The sequence below is a fragment of the Spinacia oleracea genome, chromosome 4 (genome assembly GCF_020520425.1).
Source record: "Spinacia oleracea cultivar Varoflay chromosome 4, BTI_SOV_V1, whole genome shotgun sequence".
Classification (NCBI taxonomy): domain Eukaryota; kingdom Viridiplantae; phylum Streptophyta; class Magnoliopsida; order Caryophyllales; family Amaranthaceae; genus Spinacia; species Spinacia oleracea.
The window spans coordinates 163,463,624-163,483,820 of NC_079490.1; the positions used below are offsets into that span (position 1 = coordinate 163,463,624).

The 20,197-nt window shown below is 34.0% G+C and overlaps 2 protein-coding genes across 3 annotated transcripts; both read left to right on the forward strand.

Annotated features, from left to right (window-relative positions):
* The first annotated feature begins 1,665 nt into the window (after window positions 1-1,665).
* LOC110802254 (F-box/kelch-repeat protein At1g57790) lies at window positions 1,666-4,625 on the forward strand. 2 transcript variants are annotated; one of them, XM_022007700.2, is made up of 3 exons: window positions 1,666-1,810; window positions 2,051-3,147; window positions 3,406-4,625. In XM_022007700.2, exons 2-3 carry the CDS (start codon window positions 2,105-2,107, stop codon window positions 4,544-4,546), a joined length of 2,184 nt encoding a protein of 727 aa, XP_021863392.1. In that variant the 5' UTR covers window positions 1,666-1,810; window positions 2,051-2,104; the 3' UTR covers window positions 4,547-4,625. The 2 variants fall into 2 exon arrangements, with proteins under 2 accessions (XP_021863392.1, XP_056697848.1); XM_056841870.1 differs by having other exon boundaries at window positions 1,675-1,810; window positions 2,580-3,147.
* Window positions 4,626-10,224: 5,599 nt separating this feature from the next.
* On the forward strand, window positions 10,225-14,713 carry LOC110802242 (transcription factor MYB97). Its single transcript, XM_022007684.2, has 3 exons — window positions 10,225-10,758; window positions 11,595-12,240; window positions 14,158-14,713. The coding sequence occupies exons 1-3, from the start codon at window positions 10,402-10,404 to the stop codon at window positions 14,460-14,462; spliced, it is 1,308 nt and encodes a 435-aa protein (XP_021863376.1). The 5' UTR covers window positions 10,225-10,401; the 3' UTR covers window positions 14,463-14,713.
* The last annotated feature ends 5,484 nt before the right edge of the window (window positions 14,714-20,197 follow it).

Below are 20,197 nucleotides of genomic sequence, written 5' to 3' on the forward strand. Positions count from 1 at the left end.
AATGTAAATATCTCTAATCATACTTCTTCTTTTTTTATCTTAAATTTTAATATTATGAAAATATACAATGAAATCAATCCATCAATATTTTGGTTATGATATTTGGTTTTAGTAATATAGTATTTTTTTTAATCAAAGTTAATAAATGAATAGTGGCAAAATTGAAAGTGTTGCAATTTTTTTTTATAACTGAGGAAGTATTATAGATTGATTGGTTTCCTTTTGAGAGGGTATGACGTGAGATTTGATGTGGTATAGCTAAAAATGGGAGTATTGGGGGTTTGCTCATCTCTTATTAGTCACCACTTTACTTTAATTATACTAGTATTTTATGCACGCGATGCGTGCTAAATTTTCCAAATATTAGACACTAAAAATCATTCGCAAAGTTCATATTTTGCGGTAGTGAGGTCATACAATACTCGTAGCCTACATGACGAAAAATCGAATCTTATGACCAATTAAAGCTATTAAAAAAACGTAACATTATTTTGTTACAACTAACATATCCCATCGAAAAATCAAAATTTTAGTACTGAAGTAAAGTTATTAAACATATAAAATAGTAAATATCACTTTCTTCTTTTGCTAGCAATATACTTGTTTAACCACATGCACTCCTCCGCCAATCGATGTGCAACACATAACCAACTGTATACGAATGTTCAGGATTAAAATCTCCAGTTGGTGGAGGTAGCACCTATGAAAATCTTTGTTTTCGAAACATGAAAATACTTTTTCCATGATCCGATTACGTCCATTAGGCTACATGAACGTTAAAAAATATATTAAGATGTATAAACAGCATGAGCTAATTAATTGAAAAGTTTATGTTGTTAGAGTATTAGATTGAACCCTGTTGAAGTCGTGACTTTATTTCAGTAGCTAAACAACCTAAAAGGTATTGTGCAAGATCGTGTAATATTGTGATTACCAAAAAGCCCTCAGCTCCTGTCTTATATAATAGAGATGAGAGTCCACTATAACTTACCCATTTACAATACTTTAATATTTCTTTTTATCCACTCACATTATTGAACAATTTATAGTCACTTGTTTTTCAATTGTTACCCCACCATCACATGCTCATCAAAGTTTTTTAATTACCGTGCAAATAGTAGCGTAAAGATTATTTAGGAACAGAGGTAGTAGTTACTACCTCCGTATCAAAATGGTATTTACACTTTCCGTTTTAGTCCGTTTTATGATGTTTTTTACATTTTGTTTTATTCTAATTTTGAACATGAAAATTTACTACCTTACCCTTCATACCCAATAATATTTACAATTTCCCTCTCACTTTTTCTTACTTTATTCAGTTTTTTTCTTACACTCACCCACTTTATTACACAATTATCTTACTTTATCCACATATTATTATATTCAACCAACTTTTCTAATTTTGTCTTAATATTTGTGCAAATGTAACCGTAAAGATCTTTATAAAACGGAGGTAGTATTAGTTATTATTTATTAATTATTTTTATAATTATTTATCATTTATTATTATTAATATTATAAGTATTTATACTATTATTAATAAATTCAATAATTTCTGATAAGATAAGTTCAAATAAATGAGGTTAGCAAAACCGGCAAAGTCAATGCCGCAAATGAATAGTCAACGCCGAAAAAGACAAAAAGGTTGTCTCTCACAAGTTTTTTTTGGTTAATATTTGACTCACGTTTTTCTTGAGTGCCCCCACCCTTTTCCAAATTTCATCACCGAGTCGACGGCGAACACCTCTTTACCTCCGCCGCAAAAGACTTCGCCGCCACAATTTGTAAAATTCATGATATCTGTAACTCTGTAAGTCCCTTTTATCATAAATACTAATCTCACTAGAGGGATCAATTTGTTCATATATATTATTAATTAATGCTAGTTTTTGAATTATTGGATTACGAGCTCTCAATTCTATTGAAAAATTTGATGCAAGAGAATCAAATTGCAATTATAATTCGTGATTAATTTTCTTGTTTTAATTGAAACCTGATACGAAAAACCTTGATACTGCATCTATAACTTGTCCAAATTTGGATTGAGCAGGAGATTGAATTGTTAAAATTAGCAAAATTCTGGTGGAAATTATTATCTAAATCAATGAGTAAGGAGGTGGATGAAGTATCCCTTCCACCTAAAGAAGGAGCACTGTGGCTTGTGTATACGCATGGGAATCAGAATGATTGTGAAATTTCTCAAACGTTTTGCAGCATTGAGGATTACAACAATGGTCATCAAATTAAGTGTATCCCTCAATTGAGCGGCAAATCTTTTTGTGCTTTCTGCCATGGCTGGTTAATTTTACGCGATGTTGTTGACAGAAGGAGTTTTTCTTTATGGAATCCCCTCACTCTACAATCTGTATTCATCACTCCATTGCCATTTGACCTTTTTGACCATTCTATTAAAGCTTACACGTTGATTACATCGGATATTAGCCACAACAACAATGTTCGTGTAGTTTTATTGTTTTTCCGGGACTATGTTTTGTCCTATCAAACCAAAGATTTTACATGGGTTTCCCATAAAGTTGAGCTTGATGGTGATAGTTTATATGTGTGCGATGTGATTACAGTGAACAACACCATTTATGGCTGGGCTAATACGGGCAGATCATATCTGCCGTTGTTGTTTAGTATGGAGGTTGCTGATGACTACTCTCACTCACTCACTGTAAAGTCTCTGCAGATGAAATGGCCAGGCAGTGGCATTGGTTGTTTTCAAAGTGTGGAGTATTGGGTTGAATCTTGTGATCAGATATACTATGTCTGTGTTTATATCCGTCATACTGAAGACCATCGTATAAGCGTGGTCAAGGTGTTGGAGTTGGATTTGTTTGGAAGGAATTGGGTGGAGGTCAAGTCTTTAGATGGCCGTGCCTTTTTCTTAGGCAAAGATTGTAGCACCTGGTGTTGGGGAAGTAACACCACTACTTCTGATAATGTTAAATCATCTAGTACAAGAGGTGGTGGCAGTGGCTGTATCCGAGGGGATTGTGTCTACTTTCTTTTTCCGGAAAGGGATTGTGTCTACTATTGTTACAGCTTGGACGATTGTACTTTGAGTGTGTTTGAGTCCTGCCCAAACATGCAAACCCCTTATAGCTCTCCTATTTGGCTGAATATGATGCAACAACATCATCGGTGAGTTTTCAAATTTTATTTGTATACTTAGGCCCTGTTCTTTTTGAGCTGAGGTGAACTGAAATTACCTGAATTGAAATTAGCTGAACTGAATTGAACTAAACTGAAATGAACTAAACTGATATGATATGATATGATATGATATGATATGATACGATTGGTTAAGGAGATTATTGCCTAATTTGGAATATGGTTATGACATGATTTGACTGGTTATATTTATGTTCGTATTTGTTTTGTCTGTTTGGATTCATATAGGTCATTAGGTGTTCTAGACGTGAAAGGAAAAGAATGGAGTCAAATTAAGGAGAATGTAGATGATGAAGGTGTTGACAATGTGAAGATTAATTGGAGTAAGGAAATACAAGGAGAAAGCCCACGGTTTGTTGAGCTTCCTCACCATCTCATCGATCTGATTTCAAAGTATATGCATTTGTTTGATTTCTGGAACTTCCGAGCTAGCTGCAAGACATTTCAATCTGCAGTAGTCCCTCTAACACCCCTATGTAGAAACAATAACATGCTTCCATTGTTTGTATTCTTGAAGAATGATGGCAGATTTTGTGAAATATTAGACCCATCTCGTGATGATTCATGTACCAGAATTTTCCAACTTTCTTCAGAACCTTTTGCTATTGATTTCTTCAAGGATGGGTGGTTAGTTATATCTGTTGGTTCTTCTCGATCACTAAAGTACTTCAATCCCTTTACAAAGGTGAGGGGGGATTTCCCAACTGATGGGTGTTTAAGCTGCTTTTCTAGCATCGGATTCTCAACATACCCTACTTCTCCTGATTGTATGACTGTTGCAATTGTTGAGAAATATATTGCAGTTGAGATAAATTATGTCAAGTACGGGGATGAATCTTGGGACAGTTTTGAGCTTCGGTATGAAGATATAGACCTTGATTTTCATCCTGGAACAAGTAGTCCGATTGATTTTGAAGGTACATTGTACATTCTTGACAGGGTTGGATATCTTGGAGCATTTGTGTTGGTTAAGGGAGAAGAAAGTTGGAGAGTTTACGACAGGCCACAAACTCAGCTCTTTGACGACTTAGATTCGGCCCATTTGGTTATGAGTGGTGGACAATTACATGCAGTATTTATTGGTTATATGGGAAAGTGGATTGAAGTGTTCAAGTTCAACCTTCTGACAGAAAACTGGTGTAAAGTTAGAAGCCTTGGAAACCATAGCTTTTTTATAAGTCATACGTCATCCTTTTCAGTGGAAACTACAGAGGCATGGATGAGAAATAGGATCTATCTTTCAAGAGTTAAAGGGAATGGTATAGTTTTCTACTCCCTTGACACCGGCAAGTATCATGTTTTTGGAAGTGAAGAGTCAATGGAGAACTTGTATGGTACCAAGGAGCCAACGCAGTGTTGTTGGCTTTAACTTTTAAATATTTTGCTATTTTTTATGTAATTTTCTCTTACAGAAAATAAAACTGAGATCAAGTTTAAAGCTGAAATAAGGTGAGATCTTGGTATAAAATGCAATGGTATCTGTCAAGTGGGAGATTCAATTGGACTGGAAGAAAGACCAGAAGTAAGTTTTACCTTCAATTTTTGTTGTTTTCCGATTTTTTTTTTTTTATAATTTTTCCTGCTGCATGCCTGCATTCTACCTTACTGCTAAGTTAATCCTGAGTCATGCATTTCTTAATAGCTCGATTAGTCTCATTTTTCGGTGTGCTTGATCATTTGAAGAGGTTCCATAACTTGAGAAGTTTTCTGGAATATTTGCTTAGAGCAAAAATAAGAGGATCTCCCTTAATTTTCTGATTCTAAAAGCAGATCGGCAATATGTTATATTTTCCTTGTGGAGTTTGCTGTTAGAATTCTTGCTCCAAACTAGGAGCCTTATCTTTAAAATGATCTGTTTTCATTGACAGATATTAAGGCCTATATATTGAGTAATGGGCCTTGCAGATTGAGTTCCTAACAATCTTATCAACAGAGTTTCGTCATTCCCAAATGTAAAACGCTGTTGTTTCTAGATTGGTGTGAATGAGCTGATAGTATTTCAATCAGATTAGTTTTTTACGGAGTAGTTAGGACTGCATATAAATTAATGTCAGAACTATGAAAGAACTGGGCTGTTGTTGAAACTGTGATTACTTGATGATTACTTGTAAAAACTGTGATTTGTTTCTTAAATGTATTTATAGAAGAAATAAGCTGGTAGAACATGCAAGAAGACTAGAAATACTTAGCCATTAAATCATTTATCTCGGGCATCAATGCAATGCTATTGCATGTAAAAACACGACTGTTTATTTCAAAATTGAGAAACTCAAGGAAGATGTCTTCCCATAGAAATTCCTTTCCTGAGCTTCAAGATTTTAAATACGATTTCTCCCTGAAAAAGCATAAAAATTCATTAGCTGAAATCTTACCCTTGAAAGTTCAAGATAAATGAATTGGGATCTCTGGCTCTGCATTGTCTTAAATCCGTGGCCTTAATTTACTCCTGCAGTTTTGGAATGATTGTACCCAGGTTGCTTATTAGTTATTACATTCTCAGATTGAGCATATACATGAAACAAAGCTGTAATATATAATCATATATAATCAATATATAATCAATACATTCTCAGTCCCTCTTGTTCTTGTTCTTGTTCTTGTTCTTGTTCTTGTTCGTGCCTGTTTGCAGCAAGCGGGCATGAAGAGGAACTCCAAATTGTCAATCGTATATAATCAATATATAATCATACTCCGTATTTGGTACAATCTAGCTTACTTTTTACTCACTAGTACGTTGTTGGATCGTGCGCGCTAAAAATCACCCATGTAAATAACTTCCAAATCACGACCCACAATCCCTTCATTTAATTATTTGGTAGATATCTAAAATGTAGAATAAACATAGTAGTTACATGATGTAGTTTTAAAAATCCTATTACCCTTGTAAGTATTTGCAAACACGGATTTAATAGACGAAAGAAAGATGTAGGCACTTACAAACGAAGGTTCCATAAGCAAAAGGTGCAACGGATATTTTTCTTAGGAACATGAAAATCCCACCACATAATGTAGTTCAAAATAAGCAAGGCAAAATTGAAATGGGTCACTTGCAAAAGGCGTTATGCATGTCGCCGACATACATAGTTTTTCTAGTACTTAGCTTTCACACATACTAATTTGTCATACTAAATAATAGGTTTCACACAACAAAAGGGTACTTGATAATAGCTTTTACACATAACCCAAGGTTGCTGGAAGCCTGGAATTGATCACTTCTTAGGCGCAACAGCCAAAGTCTCTTGGGCGTTATCCTCCAAAGCCTCCTGGGCTTTACCCTCCAAAGTCTTGAAGGGGAGAGAGGGAGAAGATAGAGGAGCTGATAAAATTTGATGAAGACAAATGGAAGATGGAGAGGAAAAATCGAAAAAGGTTAGTATGGAAGATGAAGTAACGCCATTCCAGGGGAGGGGGAAGTAGAAGGACGCAGGAGGACCAAGACAGGGAAGGGGAATCACATGGATCATATGTTTAGGGATGTCAACGAGCTGAGCCGAGAGGAGTATTTTGCTGTTCGGGCTAGGCTTGATAAGAAATTTCCAAGCTCGAACTCGAGCTGAGTTTAACCGAGCTTTCATTTCCTCTGTTCAAGCTTGGCTCGTTTGAGTTTTTCATTGTTCGAGTTTAGCTCACCAGTAGCTCGTAAATTCAAGATCGAGCCGAGCCAAGCTCTATCAATATAAACGAGCTTTTTACAAACGAGTCTTTATAAATGAGCAAGAACAAATTTAAACGAACATATTAATAAACATAATATTATTTTAAAAGTTTTAAAAATAACCAATGCAAAATAATTTTTTTGCATAGTATACTTTAATACTATTTTATAACTCGTAAAATAAAAATATTCTAAAATTTGAAGTCTAACAAAATAATTTCAACTTAGTTCTAACTTAAAATTCGAGCTTGAACGAGCTTTAAACAAGTTATAAACGAACATGGAGGAACTTATAAAAGAACATGGACAAGTTGTTCGCAAACCTAAACGAGCCGAACAACCAGTTGTTCGAGCTAGCATCATTTATTAAACTAGCTTCAAATTTTGTTCAAACTCGTTTATTTATTAATGAACGAGCTTTGACCGAAATTTGACCGAGCTTGTTCACGAGATGTTCACTGACGTATCAGCTCATTGACATCCTTACTTGATATGTTTTAATGAAAAACAGACAGTTGGACGTTTATGTGTGCAAGGAAAAAGGAATGGCAGGGGGTAAATCAGGAAGGAATTCAAGGGCATGGAGGTAATTCCACTATTCTTAAGGGGAGTTTAGAAGGCACTAATTGCTTTTTAAAGGGGTAGGATTTGTTTCACTATGTTTTTTTTGAGCCACAACGGTGGGGATCGATTATCGAAATCGATCCCACGATCATCTGAAACCGGGAGGAAAGCTCTAACCAACTGAGTTATCCCCTACTCTCTGGGGTTTCACTACGTAACAACGAGTAAAATAAAATTAGTATTGGTGCATTCAAATTTACAACATATTACAATAGTATTCAGATATCATTGAGATAATATTCAATAATTTCCTTAGGGAAAATTGGTGATACTGATTATTATATACTCCCTCCATTTCGTAATACTGATTACACTTTCTAAAAATGGACATTTCAATTTAATTGTTACACTTTGCTTTATTTCTAAACCATTGATCCACCCTATTTAATGTATTTACGCTCTATTTTCCCCCCACTCTATTTACAACATTCCATTAAACCTAATTTTATATTCTCTTTTTGCTCATATCTTTCTACTCAACTTACTTTTTAATTTAGCTTTTCTCACAATATTATCGAAACAATTTTTCTTTTATTACTCTTTTCTTACAACATTTCACTTTTTTTGACTTTCAAAATATCAATCAATTTTCTTGATTGTCGTGATAAAAGTCAAGTGTAACCATTAATATAAAACGGGGGATTGTGTATTTATATTGGGTATGTATATGATATGTTCAAAGCTAAAGTGTCATACTCATTTTACGACACTTCTGTATGGCATACACTCAACTTTAAAATTGTTCGCTTCAATGATTATGAATGCAAAGATGTCTATCCTTCAAATATACGTACACAATTATACATATGTACATAGATCATTAACTGAATATAAGAATAACAACCTAGATAGAAACTATGAATGAAGACAAGGGTGTAGCCAAATATGTTACAAAAATAAAATTAGCAAAAGCTAAAAGGAAGGGTGGAGGGATGGGGTATTATTTGTATTCAATCACTTTCAAGAGTTGTGGAGAATAGATCATGTATTACCTCTAAATGTATGGACCTTCAATAAAGCTATTACCCTTTTCTTAACAACCTTAACTTTGTCTCCAACTAGAAATAAATTAAACCACACACAATAGGTCGATCGTGTCTTATAGCTTGTTGAACAAGTACTCATTTTAAGAGTACACTTCTCACCCAATCAAATATAAGTAATGTATTTTATTTAACTACCAAGTACCGGAAGGAGGAGAGTTTGGTTCATTTATAAGTTCACGGAGGTTTTACACTAAAACTAATTGGCAAATAGTGAGAATAACTCATTAAACTTATTAGTTTGTATTTTTTTAAATACAAAAAAAATATTGACAAACCTAAATGTTTATAAAATATATTCAAATATGTTTAAGTAATCATCCGATCATAAAACTCTTTCTCTTTAACACACTTAACATACCATTTTCACAAAGTTTTTTTTAATTATTAATTAATTTTAGAACAAATTGTTTTTTACCACCTAAAAATTTAAAATTTGTATTTTACCGTCTAAAAAAGTATTAAAACTTGTTTTGTACGTACCACCTGAAAATGAAAAAATATATGAAATTTTTATATATGGCTACTTAATTCAATTTTCCTGCAATTGTTTACTCTCCTTGTTTGATTTTCTTCAACTCTTTCACCATTATCTCTTTACTTCCATTAAATTTTGTCAATTTTGTGAATTAATGGCGGTGAAAAATTATGTAATTAATGGAATATAAGGAAGCGGCGGAAAAGAAGAGTTAAATACATGAAATTGTGGAAGAATAGAACATATCAGAAGTATACCATTATTGTGGCTCCCCACATAATATTTTCATCTATTTTTCCATTTTATAAATGGTAAAAACAAGTTTTTATTTTTTATAAGTGGTAAAATACACGTTTTAAATTTTTATATGGTAAAAGCAATTTTTCTATTTTTTTAGGTAGTAAAAAACATTTATCCTTAATTTTATCACAAGTGTATGTTACACAAATCAAATTGAATCACAAAATGTAGGGAAATAAATTTTCTCTGATGGAAATAATGTCGTCCCAAAAAATATTTTTCTCGAACAATATTATATCCTCCTCGACCTTAATTTTCAATAATTGAATGATAAGAAATGTGGAACCAATACCTCTCATCAGAAGTTGCCTTTGCTTAATTCATGTGTTATTGCTAGCCTTTATAGATATTGTGCTGTCGCATGCTTTAAGCTTTCCAAAACCCATCAAAGTCCCTCGCAAAACAGATACACTCTCGTCGTCCGTCCCGCTTGTGCCTACTGTGCGCACACAAGCGCCCTGGTCGACCCTCGACCCTCGCTCTTCTCGCCAATAGGCAAGAGTGCTCCTTCGAATCAGACGCTTACTCGTGCCCCTACGAGTCACAAGACACTCATTCCGCACAAGGCTCGCACCCTTGCCGCCAGTATACAAGAGTGCGCCGCACGGATCCGGTGTCAAAACATTCGGACCGTGACACGGTGCCTCTTATTCACATCTTTTACCATTTATATTTCATTGTATAAATAATACTTGAAATTTTACAGTTATACATCGATTTTTATTAAACTTATCACAATAGTATTTTTTTTATATATACATTAGCATAAGTTATAACATAAGGTTTTATAGATCATTAAAAATCTATCAACATCGAGAAGTAGTAAAAAAATGGAGAAAGTATTATTTTTTCGAGAAAATAAAATAAAAAGAAAAGCGCGTAAATAGTGTAAAAAATTAAAAATTCATGTGGCCTAGAGTTTATTATATAAACACACATGTACAACAACCTCTCCACCCTCATTTGCCTATTTCTTTCTCTCTCTTTCTCACATCACCAAAAATAAATAAAAACCTCTTTCATTTCTCCTCTGTCTCCTCATCACTTCTCTCAGTACACCACATAACATAACCCCCTCCAAAATCACCCCTATAAGTCTATAACAAAACATAAAACTAACACCGATGATTTTAACAACCAGCAAGGGCGGAGGTGTAGGTGTAGGGAGGGAGGTTGTAAGCGGAGGAGCCACCGACGGTGGCGGTGTTGAAGGTGGGATGTCGTCGATATTGAAGAAGGGGCCATGGTCAGCAGCAGAAGACACGGTGTTGATTGAATACGTGAAGAAACATGGAGAAGGAAACTGGAATGCGGTGCAAAGGAATACAGGACTTCAACGTTGTGGTAAGAGTTGTAGGCTAAGATGGGCTAACCATCTCCGACCTAATTTGAAGAAAGGTGCCTTCTCTTCTGTTGAAGAACGTCTCATCATTGATCTTCACTCTAAACTTGGTAACAAGTGGGCCCGCATTTCTGCTCATGTATTCAACTCTCGTCTCTCCTCTCATCTTTTTTTTTTTAGCATTTCTTTCTTCTCATTTTGTTGGAATTTTAACATTTTATTTTGGCTACTTTTTTTTTTTTTTTTCTGGGGGTTTTTTGCAGATTTTATGATCAGGGAATTCATTTGGGGTTATATTTTTCTGGGATTTTTTTTTTGTTTATTTTTAACAAAATGGAAGAGTGAGAAATTTGCTCACGGTTGCAGAAGCATGCAATAGCTGGGATTTTTCTGAGGTGTGATTTTTGCAACAAAAAATGGGGACAAAATCCTGACATTTTTCTGCCACAAACTTTTCTTGGGCGCCAACCAAAGCTCTCACAACATTGTACTCCTACTGTTTTTTGCTTGGTTAAGGTTTTTGCTCCAGTTTTTTTCATCATCATTTCCTCAAAAAAAAAAAATTGCCTTTTTTTTTGGGTTTGTTTTGGAGCATCAAAAAAAATTGGTACAAAAAATTCAATCATGTTGGTTGTGTGCGTAAGATTACAGATGTACATCAATTTAATAAAACTTGAGCCTTCCATATCCACACTAATGCTAGCAAATCTATATATACCAAGAAGTACACCACTATATGCACGTGAACATGCACGCGCTACTAATAGTTCATGTAGTTACCGGCCTTAACGCGTGTATATCACATATAAATGTACGCGTCGATAGAAATAATGCACATAATACATGCATACTACAAGCACCAATAATAAATTCAAGGAAATTTGAAAATTCAATATGCTCAAGAGTATTCATGTACAACTGTAAAAAGTATTGTCAATCATTTTAATTGTTTTGTAATTATGAATTTTTGTGTAGTTACCGGGGAGAACAGACAATGAAATCAAGAATTACTGGAACACAAGGGTAAAAAGAAGAATAAGGCAAGGGCTGTCACTTTACCCAAATGACCTCCCAACACCACCACCGCAACAACCACCACTTCACCACCACCACCAATCACTCCCTCTTTCTCTCTCACTCCCGAAAACTCCACCACCAACACTCTCTCTTTTCAACCCAGTTTCACTCGCCTCCCCTGTTTTCTCTCTCAACCCACCTCCACCTTTCCTCCCTTCTCACCACCACTCCCTCAAACGCTGCTCCACCTCCTCATCAAACTCCTTCATGGGCAATCCTATTTTCTCCTCCTCTCAAGTGGGTCCCCTTCATATTAGCTCGGCGGGGTTCGGGTTCGACCCCGGCCGAGAGGGGTTCGGTTTCTGTAGCCCGGGCTTTTTCGAGCTCCCTTCAAACCAATTTAGCCAAAATGTGAGTGGTAATAATTATATCAAGATGGAATTAGATAATGAAGTCAAGGTAAATCCAAATCTGGGTCGAACTAATAGTGGATTGTTGGATGATCTCTTGCAAGAATCTCATGTTAAGGTGAGTTTGAAGAGGGAAAGAGAAGATGATTGTGGCTTGCAGTGGGATGTTTCTAGCTCTGAGAATTCCTCCACTGGTTAGTTTTTCACTCAAGTTTTGATTGATTATTCGGTATATAGCACTAATTGCACCGATCAACACGTAATTTTGTCACAAATTTAGAAATTAATAACAAAGAAATTGAATTTCATGCAAAAAAATTGGGTGATTGTGTTTAATATGTTTGGTATCTTTGTCCTTGATTTTTTTTAAGGTTCATGTTTATATTTGTAACATTGATGTTTTAATGATTCCCCTGTTTGCTCTGTTTGGGATCATCACTTTGCTACACATCATGACTTTTGAGCTTCCAAGCACTATTTAAGATGAATTAATGATAGGGTGATAATAAAGGTCGCAAGTTGCGACAATGTTGTCGCAATCTTACGTGTCGCAGTCTAATTGGTACATATAGGCGCCACGTAGGTTATGCGTCATCATAATATTTTTACTATCAATTTAATATTTTTACTATCAAAATATATAAATAAGATAATTTTTTTATTTTTTTTTTTTGTGCAAATGAGCCACAAGGGCGGGGATGAGAATCAATCTCATGATCACCTGGAACCGGGATGGATGCTCTAACCAACTGAGCTATCCATCACTCTCTATAAATAAGATAATCAATGTAAAGAAGAAAACAAATTAGAATATTAAGATTTTTCTACCTTTTTTTTTAAAGGTACCTAATATATTATATAAGTTAAATATTTTAGTTTCCAATTTAAATCATGACACATAAGTATGTCATGTCATCATTGTGACACGGCTTAAAGGTCGCGTGTTACGACCTTTATCATTTTCGTTAGTGATAGGCTTATTGTGGTAATTTTTATCACTATACTTTAAGAGACACTTCCAAATTCAAGTGATCAAAGTCAAATCTTGGAAAATGGTGCATGTCATTAAAAAAAAACGCAAGAAGCGTTATATAATTTTATATTTGCATTATAAAACGATATTACCTATGTTTTATTAAACCGTTCATATTCTGGAGTGATAACTGATAAGAATTCATAATTATAAATGTTGATTAAAATCAAAACGTGGATCTTGAGTTAGAGGGCGTACATCTAACATCTTAGTGATATCAGAATTGACGTATTCTTGTATATATATGCATATGATTTTCAATGCAATATTTATTTCTCTCCATTATATTCTCCCTTGGGTAGTCTTAATTGTTATATTCCTTGAACAATTCTTAGCTATGAGTACAAATTGCAATAATATTGGCTTTTCTAGGACAATTAACATCTAATTTTATCTTCCACTAAGGTTAGAATGGACGATAAGATATAATTGATTACAACTTATATTACACTCAAAATTGTCTCAATCAATTACCAAGAATGATATCTATGTTTAGCAATTGTTAGAGTTTGCTTTACTCTGCGAACTCGTGTTAGATTAGGAATCTATCGTTTCTCCTATTAGGTAACAACTATTGTGCTACACTAAATTAGCACATAATTAAGCCTACTTTTGTACAACTTTCAATAAGGCTACGTTCACTTCAACTGATCATGCAGCAATGTTCAATTTTTCAGTCTTTTAACAATTTTTACAATGTGTATCATTAATGTTTTCACTACAAGAAATTGTACATTAACGATGGGAAATTCCGTTGCGAAAGGCCAATAATCGTTGATTAACGACAAAGTTGTCGCGAACCCGTCACAAAAGAGGGCCGTCGTTAATAGAAAATCTCGTCGTTAAAGACATTTGCGACGGTTGTTCCCGTCTTTGTTTGGTTGTTAGCCCCGTCGCAAAAGCCTTTTAGTGTTTGGATGCAAATACTAATTGCATAAAGATACAAATTCTTGTAGTGTTTGGATGCAAATACTAATTGCATGAACGTCGTAATTAGGTTGTCGTTAAAGATACAAATTCTTGTAGTGTTTGGATGCAAATACTAATTGCATGATCTCTTGTTGGGTAATTAACACAGGAATCAAGAAAGAAGAATTGGAAGATGAAGAACATAAGTTAAACTTCAATAGTCAAGACTTGTCGAACATCCTTGAGTTGATCCCTACCCTTGTCCAAGCTCCCAAATGGTGCAACAATGGCAGTGCAGAAAGCTCAGCACCTCAATCATCTGCTGTTAGTATAGACGATAATTACAATGGATTCGATGATCAGATGCCACAACCTCCATCTTTTACTGCTGTGAACAACACAAGTTATGAGGATGATGATGGTACTTGGAATCCTGAGTGTTATAATTGGGATAACTTGCCTAGAATATGTTGATCATCATCTTAATTATTTTCTGAATTATTTTAAGTTAATTATGTTTAAGAAGAGGATTAGAGACCCCAAAGGTTGTTTCTAGTTGATTGTACTAGCTCATTTGTTTCTAAAAGGGAGTGCATATATGCCCTTTGACAAAGTTTTTTTTAAGTCCCCATTAATAATATATGCACTCTTCTTGAACTGTTTCTAATTTTATGTAATCCTCATCAATGAAATGAAGTACTCCCTCTTTATTTTTTTAGGAGTTACACCCTTACATGTACATCGGCACAGGTATTAAGGAAGCTTAGTTGAATTTGATACTCCGTATAACAATGTTATAAGTGGGGTAGTCGAAAATAAAGAAGTAGAAAAATAATCAAGAGGGTGTAAAAGTTACCAAAATAATGATTTAAGTGAGCTTATAGAAAAGTACTCCCTCCGTCTCTTTTTGTTCTTTACGTTTTCCTTTTTGGATGTCCCAAAATGTTTTACATTTCCTTTTATATTATCACATAAATGCTTTAATATTCTATCAAAATTTGTGTCCAATTATTATTTTAACCCATTAAATTTATTGGGTTATTTAATCTCTCACACTTTTCCACTGAGACATTAAATTTTTCTCATATTCTCAATATCACAATTTTGATAAAAGTGAAAATATTATAAATAAACGTAATTTGTCTTGTTTAAATAAAAAAAATAGAAGAATCTCTATGCACATTAATTAATCGTTAAAACGCGTGAAAAATACCAAACGTAAAGAACAAAAAGAGACAGAGGGAGTAGAAAATAATAAACAATTAGAGACTAGGTGTAAAAGTTATCAAAAATAATAATCCGTACTATAACTTTTTAAAAAAAATACGGTCGTGAGTAGTAATTGTAACACCTGAAAACATAGATAGGGATAATACCTAAAAACAAAGGCTTCATCTATTTTTTCGCTTTCAGGTGGTAAAAAATAAATTTTAATTTACTTTTAGCTGTTAAAAATAATTTTTTTTCGATTTTTGTAGGTGGTAAAAAACAATTTGTCCCAAAAAATATTATAGACACTACAAGAAATTGTACCATTAACGACGGGAAATCTCGTCGTTAAAGGTCAATAATCGTTGATTAACTACTGAATTTCCTGTCGCGAACCCGTCATAAAAGTGGGGGCCGTTATTAATGAAAAATTCCGTCGTTAAACCATTGTAAAAGACATTTGCGACGGTTGTTCCCGTCTTTGTTCGATTGTAATCCCCGTTGCAAAAGGATACAAATTAACCCGTCGCTATTAGGTTGTCATTAAAGATACAAATTCTTGTAGGTTGAATTTTCTCAAATGTTTTGAGATGGAGTTGTGTTTTTTTCATCATATTGATAAAGAAAATAACTGATGAGATTTTGGTAAAGACCAAGTGCATGTATGCAATAGGTAGAGTCCATGCCTTGTGGCTCATTGAGACTAAAAACTATAGTAGTATATTGATGTATATATTTATACCTTTCAATTGTTCCATATTATTATAATCTTTCTTCAAATAAGTTAAACAAAAAATTCAACATGTTTTTAACATGCGCACGGGAAGTTCCCATCGTGACAGACGGTCACACGCTTAGGTATGGAATTGGAGGAGCAACCTAATTCCTTCAAAACTCCAATTTAGCATGATGTATAAAATATATTGGTACATGTTTTTAATCTTCCTTTTTTAACAAATATTAATAATATTGCATCTTAACTATACCTGAAAACCGATATGAAAAAACTGATACCTGAAAAAACCTTATTAACTAAACAAGTTCATCACAAACTAATCCATGAATTATGTATTGTTACTCCCTTAGTTTCACAAAAGGCCTATCATTTTTTAAGAATTCACCAGACATATTTTTAGAAATGTAGGTAAAATTTTAACTTATATAAATAGTATATCTAGTATTCTATGAAAATTCATTTACTGCTTCATAAGTGACCTAATTATAAGAAGAAATCTTGACGTAGGAAGGATGGTTGCACGATTCGACAAAGAAGTAAATTGCCAAAAGTTGCTGAAATGATTTTTACTAGTCGAGCCTCCGGTGTCCGATTGCTTAATAGAACATGTTTAAGGAAACGGGCCCACGAGTTCAACACACACCTACGCCGTGATTGATGGGCTTTTTAAGCCATCCGAGTTCGTTTAGGGCTCGAAAACTGCAGTTTAATTATTTTCGATTTTTGTTTTTAATTCCGTTTCGTATTAGGGTTTTGTGTTAACTATTTAAACACTTTATTTTCGTCAATAGAAGGCAACTATTCATTTGATAATAAAATTCTGAGAGTTTATCTCTTTTCTGGTGGATTCCGGAGCTTTTACAGATTTATCGCTCGTAAATCTGTTCGTTCGTTCTAAAGATTAGCGCTTGTTTTTCTTTGGTAATTCCGACTGCGTCAAATCTCGCTTACGTAAACGCAAATTAAAGAGGTGTATAGTTGTGTCACTAGTTGTGTGAAGTGAAATTGCAAGGTTGGAGGAGGGGGGCATGTAACACATAAATCGTATGGGGATCCTCTTACGGGGCAATTGCATGGGCATACTCTATGGATTGGGCTCCTTGTGGTTTTTTTTTTTTCTCTTTTTTCTTTTTTTTTTTCTTTTGGTTTTTGTCACACAACCAAGCTTTATGGCATATAAACCTCCACTATTTGTGCCCTTCACACCCTAAAATTGTCTTCACATGCAATTTGGTCCCTTTGAGATTAATTGCACTTCTAAAACACTTACAAATGGTCGAGGGCGGTTACTTCACTTATTTGGAAACATATATAATTTATAAAATTAAGATTCTCTCGAAATTAGATCATCTAAATAACTCTGTAATAGAAAAAGTAAAAAGGTTAAATAAATTTTAAAAAAATCTCAAAATATTCGCTCATCATGAAAATCCAACCTTCCATTTAGAACACTATAAAACCGTTAATTCACGGAGTTAATACAGTTCCGTTGAAAAATTTACTTATATCTAAAATAATTTATTAAATAACATAGATGTTTCTCCCTACAAAATTCCATAATTTAAGCAGAAATTATGGGTAAAAGGGCATGCAAAAGTCTTGCTTTTGCCCTTCGTCATAGAAACGGGTCGCCCCCTCCTCCAGCTTTGGACAGTTTATGATAAGTTTTGGGTTTTATTATCGTCACATCTTATTTTGGATGATTTTGCCAATTATATTAGGGTACCATCATGCATGCACCTCTATCATAATGTCAAGCATCATGGTATGGGCCTACCCTAAGTTCATGGGGGTCATTTTAGGAAATGTACCTCAAACATTACATAACTTAAACAATATTGGTCTACATTGTTGTCAAATAAAACTTATATAGAATGACAACGATTATGCACAATCCTCTGGAAATGGAGGAAGTAAATTCGGTATGCTGTGAACACATCATAGGGGCATTTATGTAAATACATTGAATTTAAATGGTACATGTTTTAATCGTAATGGTACATGTTTTTATCGTAATGGTACTCCGTTTAACGAAATGGTACTTTCTTTTTAATGAATGGTACACAAAATGCCCCTGTGATATAGCATGCCGAAATTCCGCTCCCCTGAAAATGCCGTTGTTTGGTAAGTATGGCCATATTCAGATGTACTCCGTACATGGCAACGTAATAAAACTTCAAACATTTTGCTAGCTATGGACCTATGGTCGTTACTCGTTAGAAAAATAGGGTCCAAAATGGTTATAAGCTGATCATTCCTACTCTGAGCAACGCACACTATTTAGCTAACATGTTTGTTACTCGAACACCTCGGTTCCAAGACCCAACATTAAAGCTCTCGACATGATCAACTATAACACCTAGCACCTATAGAGTACGGAGTAGTAATAAAGAAATCAAAATGTGAGTTTTTTGGTTGATCCTTTTATTTGATCCCATGTCTATCTTTTTTTTTTTTTTTTTTTTTTAATGCAAGCATGGTACGTTAAATTAAAAGAGTTAACAGGTTACAAGATAATTCAAGGAGGTTTATCCTCCGAAACAAAATCCAAAACAAACCCGGGTGGGTGTTCAAAGTGCTCTAAAAGTGTGCTCTATTCACCTGATTATCACTTATTTTAATTTTTCTGAACTTAACTGAACTTATTAAAACTGATCAAATCTTATTTACTTATAAGTTGTACTTGGTCAATCCTTATTTGTCCTGAACTTATCTGAACTTAACTGAATTTATCTGTACTTATTTTTCCTGATAAAAGTATAAATAAGGGGAACATAATAAGGCCTACTATTATATCCATGAGATACATTTTTGTATCTTATCCGCAACCTTGTTAGTATCAGTGGCGGAGACAAGGGGTGTTAAGGGTGGACCACCGACCACCCAATTTTATATATTAAAAAAAGTTTATACCTCATATTTATTAGAAAAAGTGATTTAATACGGACTAAATAATTATTTTATTAACATGTCGACACCGCAAAACCCAGATTCAAAAGCCATGGGCTCCGACACTGGTTAATGCATCTCGAAGCATAGTCTAAAACCCAATTCCCGGCAGTATTCGAAAGAAGTTCCTGCATTGATTTGCAATAGTAAGATTAGCATCAATAATATGGTGATTAGCCAAGAGACGTATGGCTTACTGGGAATCAGAATTGATGACCACATTGAATTCGGCCACTCTCTACTTTGAATTAGCTTTTGAGCCCGTTCAATGAACGGACGATTATATAGGGATTGTTAAGCCGTATTTTAAAGTGCTGATTATATTGATAGCTTGTGATTTTAGTGGAAATATATGATTTATATAGAGGTGAAATTTAAAAGTTGAAAATATATAGATTAGATGGTGAATTAATATTGAGTGTTAAAGCGGGAGATGGAGTGCATGACGTTGAATGAATATATGAATTAAATAGTAAATTGATGTTAAATGAGGAAGATCAAGTGGAAGAGATGTTGAAGATGTAAAATAAATACTTCATATAACAAACAACAAAATTAAAAATAAAAAAAATGGATGAAAGATGGAGGTGACACGTGTGGATGAAAGATGCAGGTGACACGTGTCGTCTAACAATCAATGGTCTTCCTTTTTAAATCCTAGGTATAGATAACCTGTCTGGTGATGATAAATGTCGCAAGTTGCGACGACATTTAGTTGCCGCAATCTTACGTGTCGGAGTTTAATTGGTACATATAGGCGTCACGTAGGCTATGAGTCATCATAATATTTTTTTACTATCAATGCAAAAATTTAAAATGTAAAATGTAAATAAGGTAATCGATATAAAAAACAAACAAATTAGAATATTAAGATTTTCCTACCTTTGTTTTAAACATGTATAATAGGATATACGGAGTATAAATTAAATATTTTAGATTCCAATTTAAATCATGACACATATGCATGTCATGACCTTTTATCATTTTCGTAACCTGCAAACCCAAACATATAGCTAATAATTCACCCATCATTGCACTCCATGTGTAAATGGTACCCCTAATCACCCGACCCATGGTGGATTTACTTAATTAGTAAAAAAATTGGCAGAACAGGATTGTCCAGTTTCAAACGAATTAACCTCAAACTGTACAAATTCTGTTTTCAAATAATAAGCATGGTCAAGCAGTATTTCGATTATGATCAATTAGCCTATTAAAAATTTATTATTTGGGTTTTCATTTTATTGCCGGATTGCAGTTTTAGAGGGCTCACAATAGCCAGTGGCATTTTTATTATTATGTAGGATAGTTAATT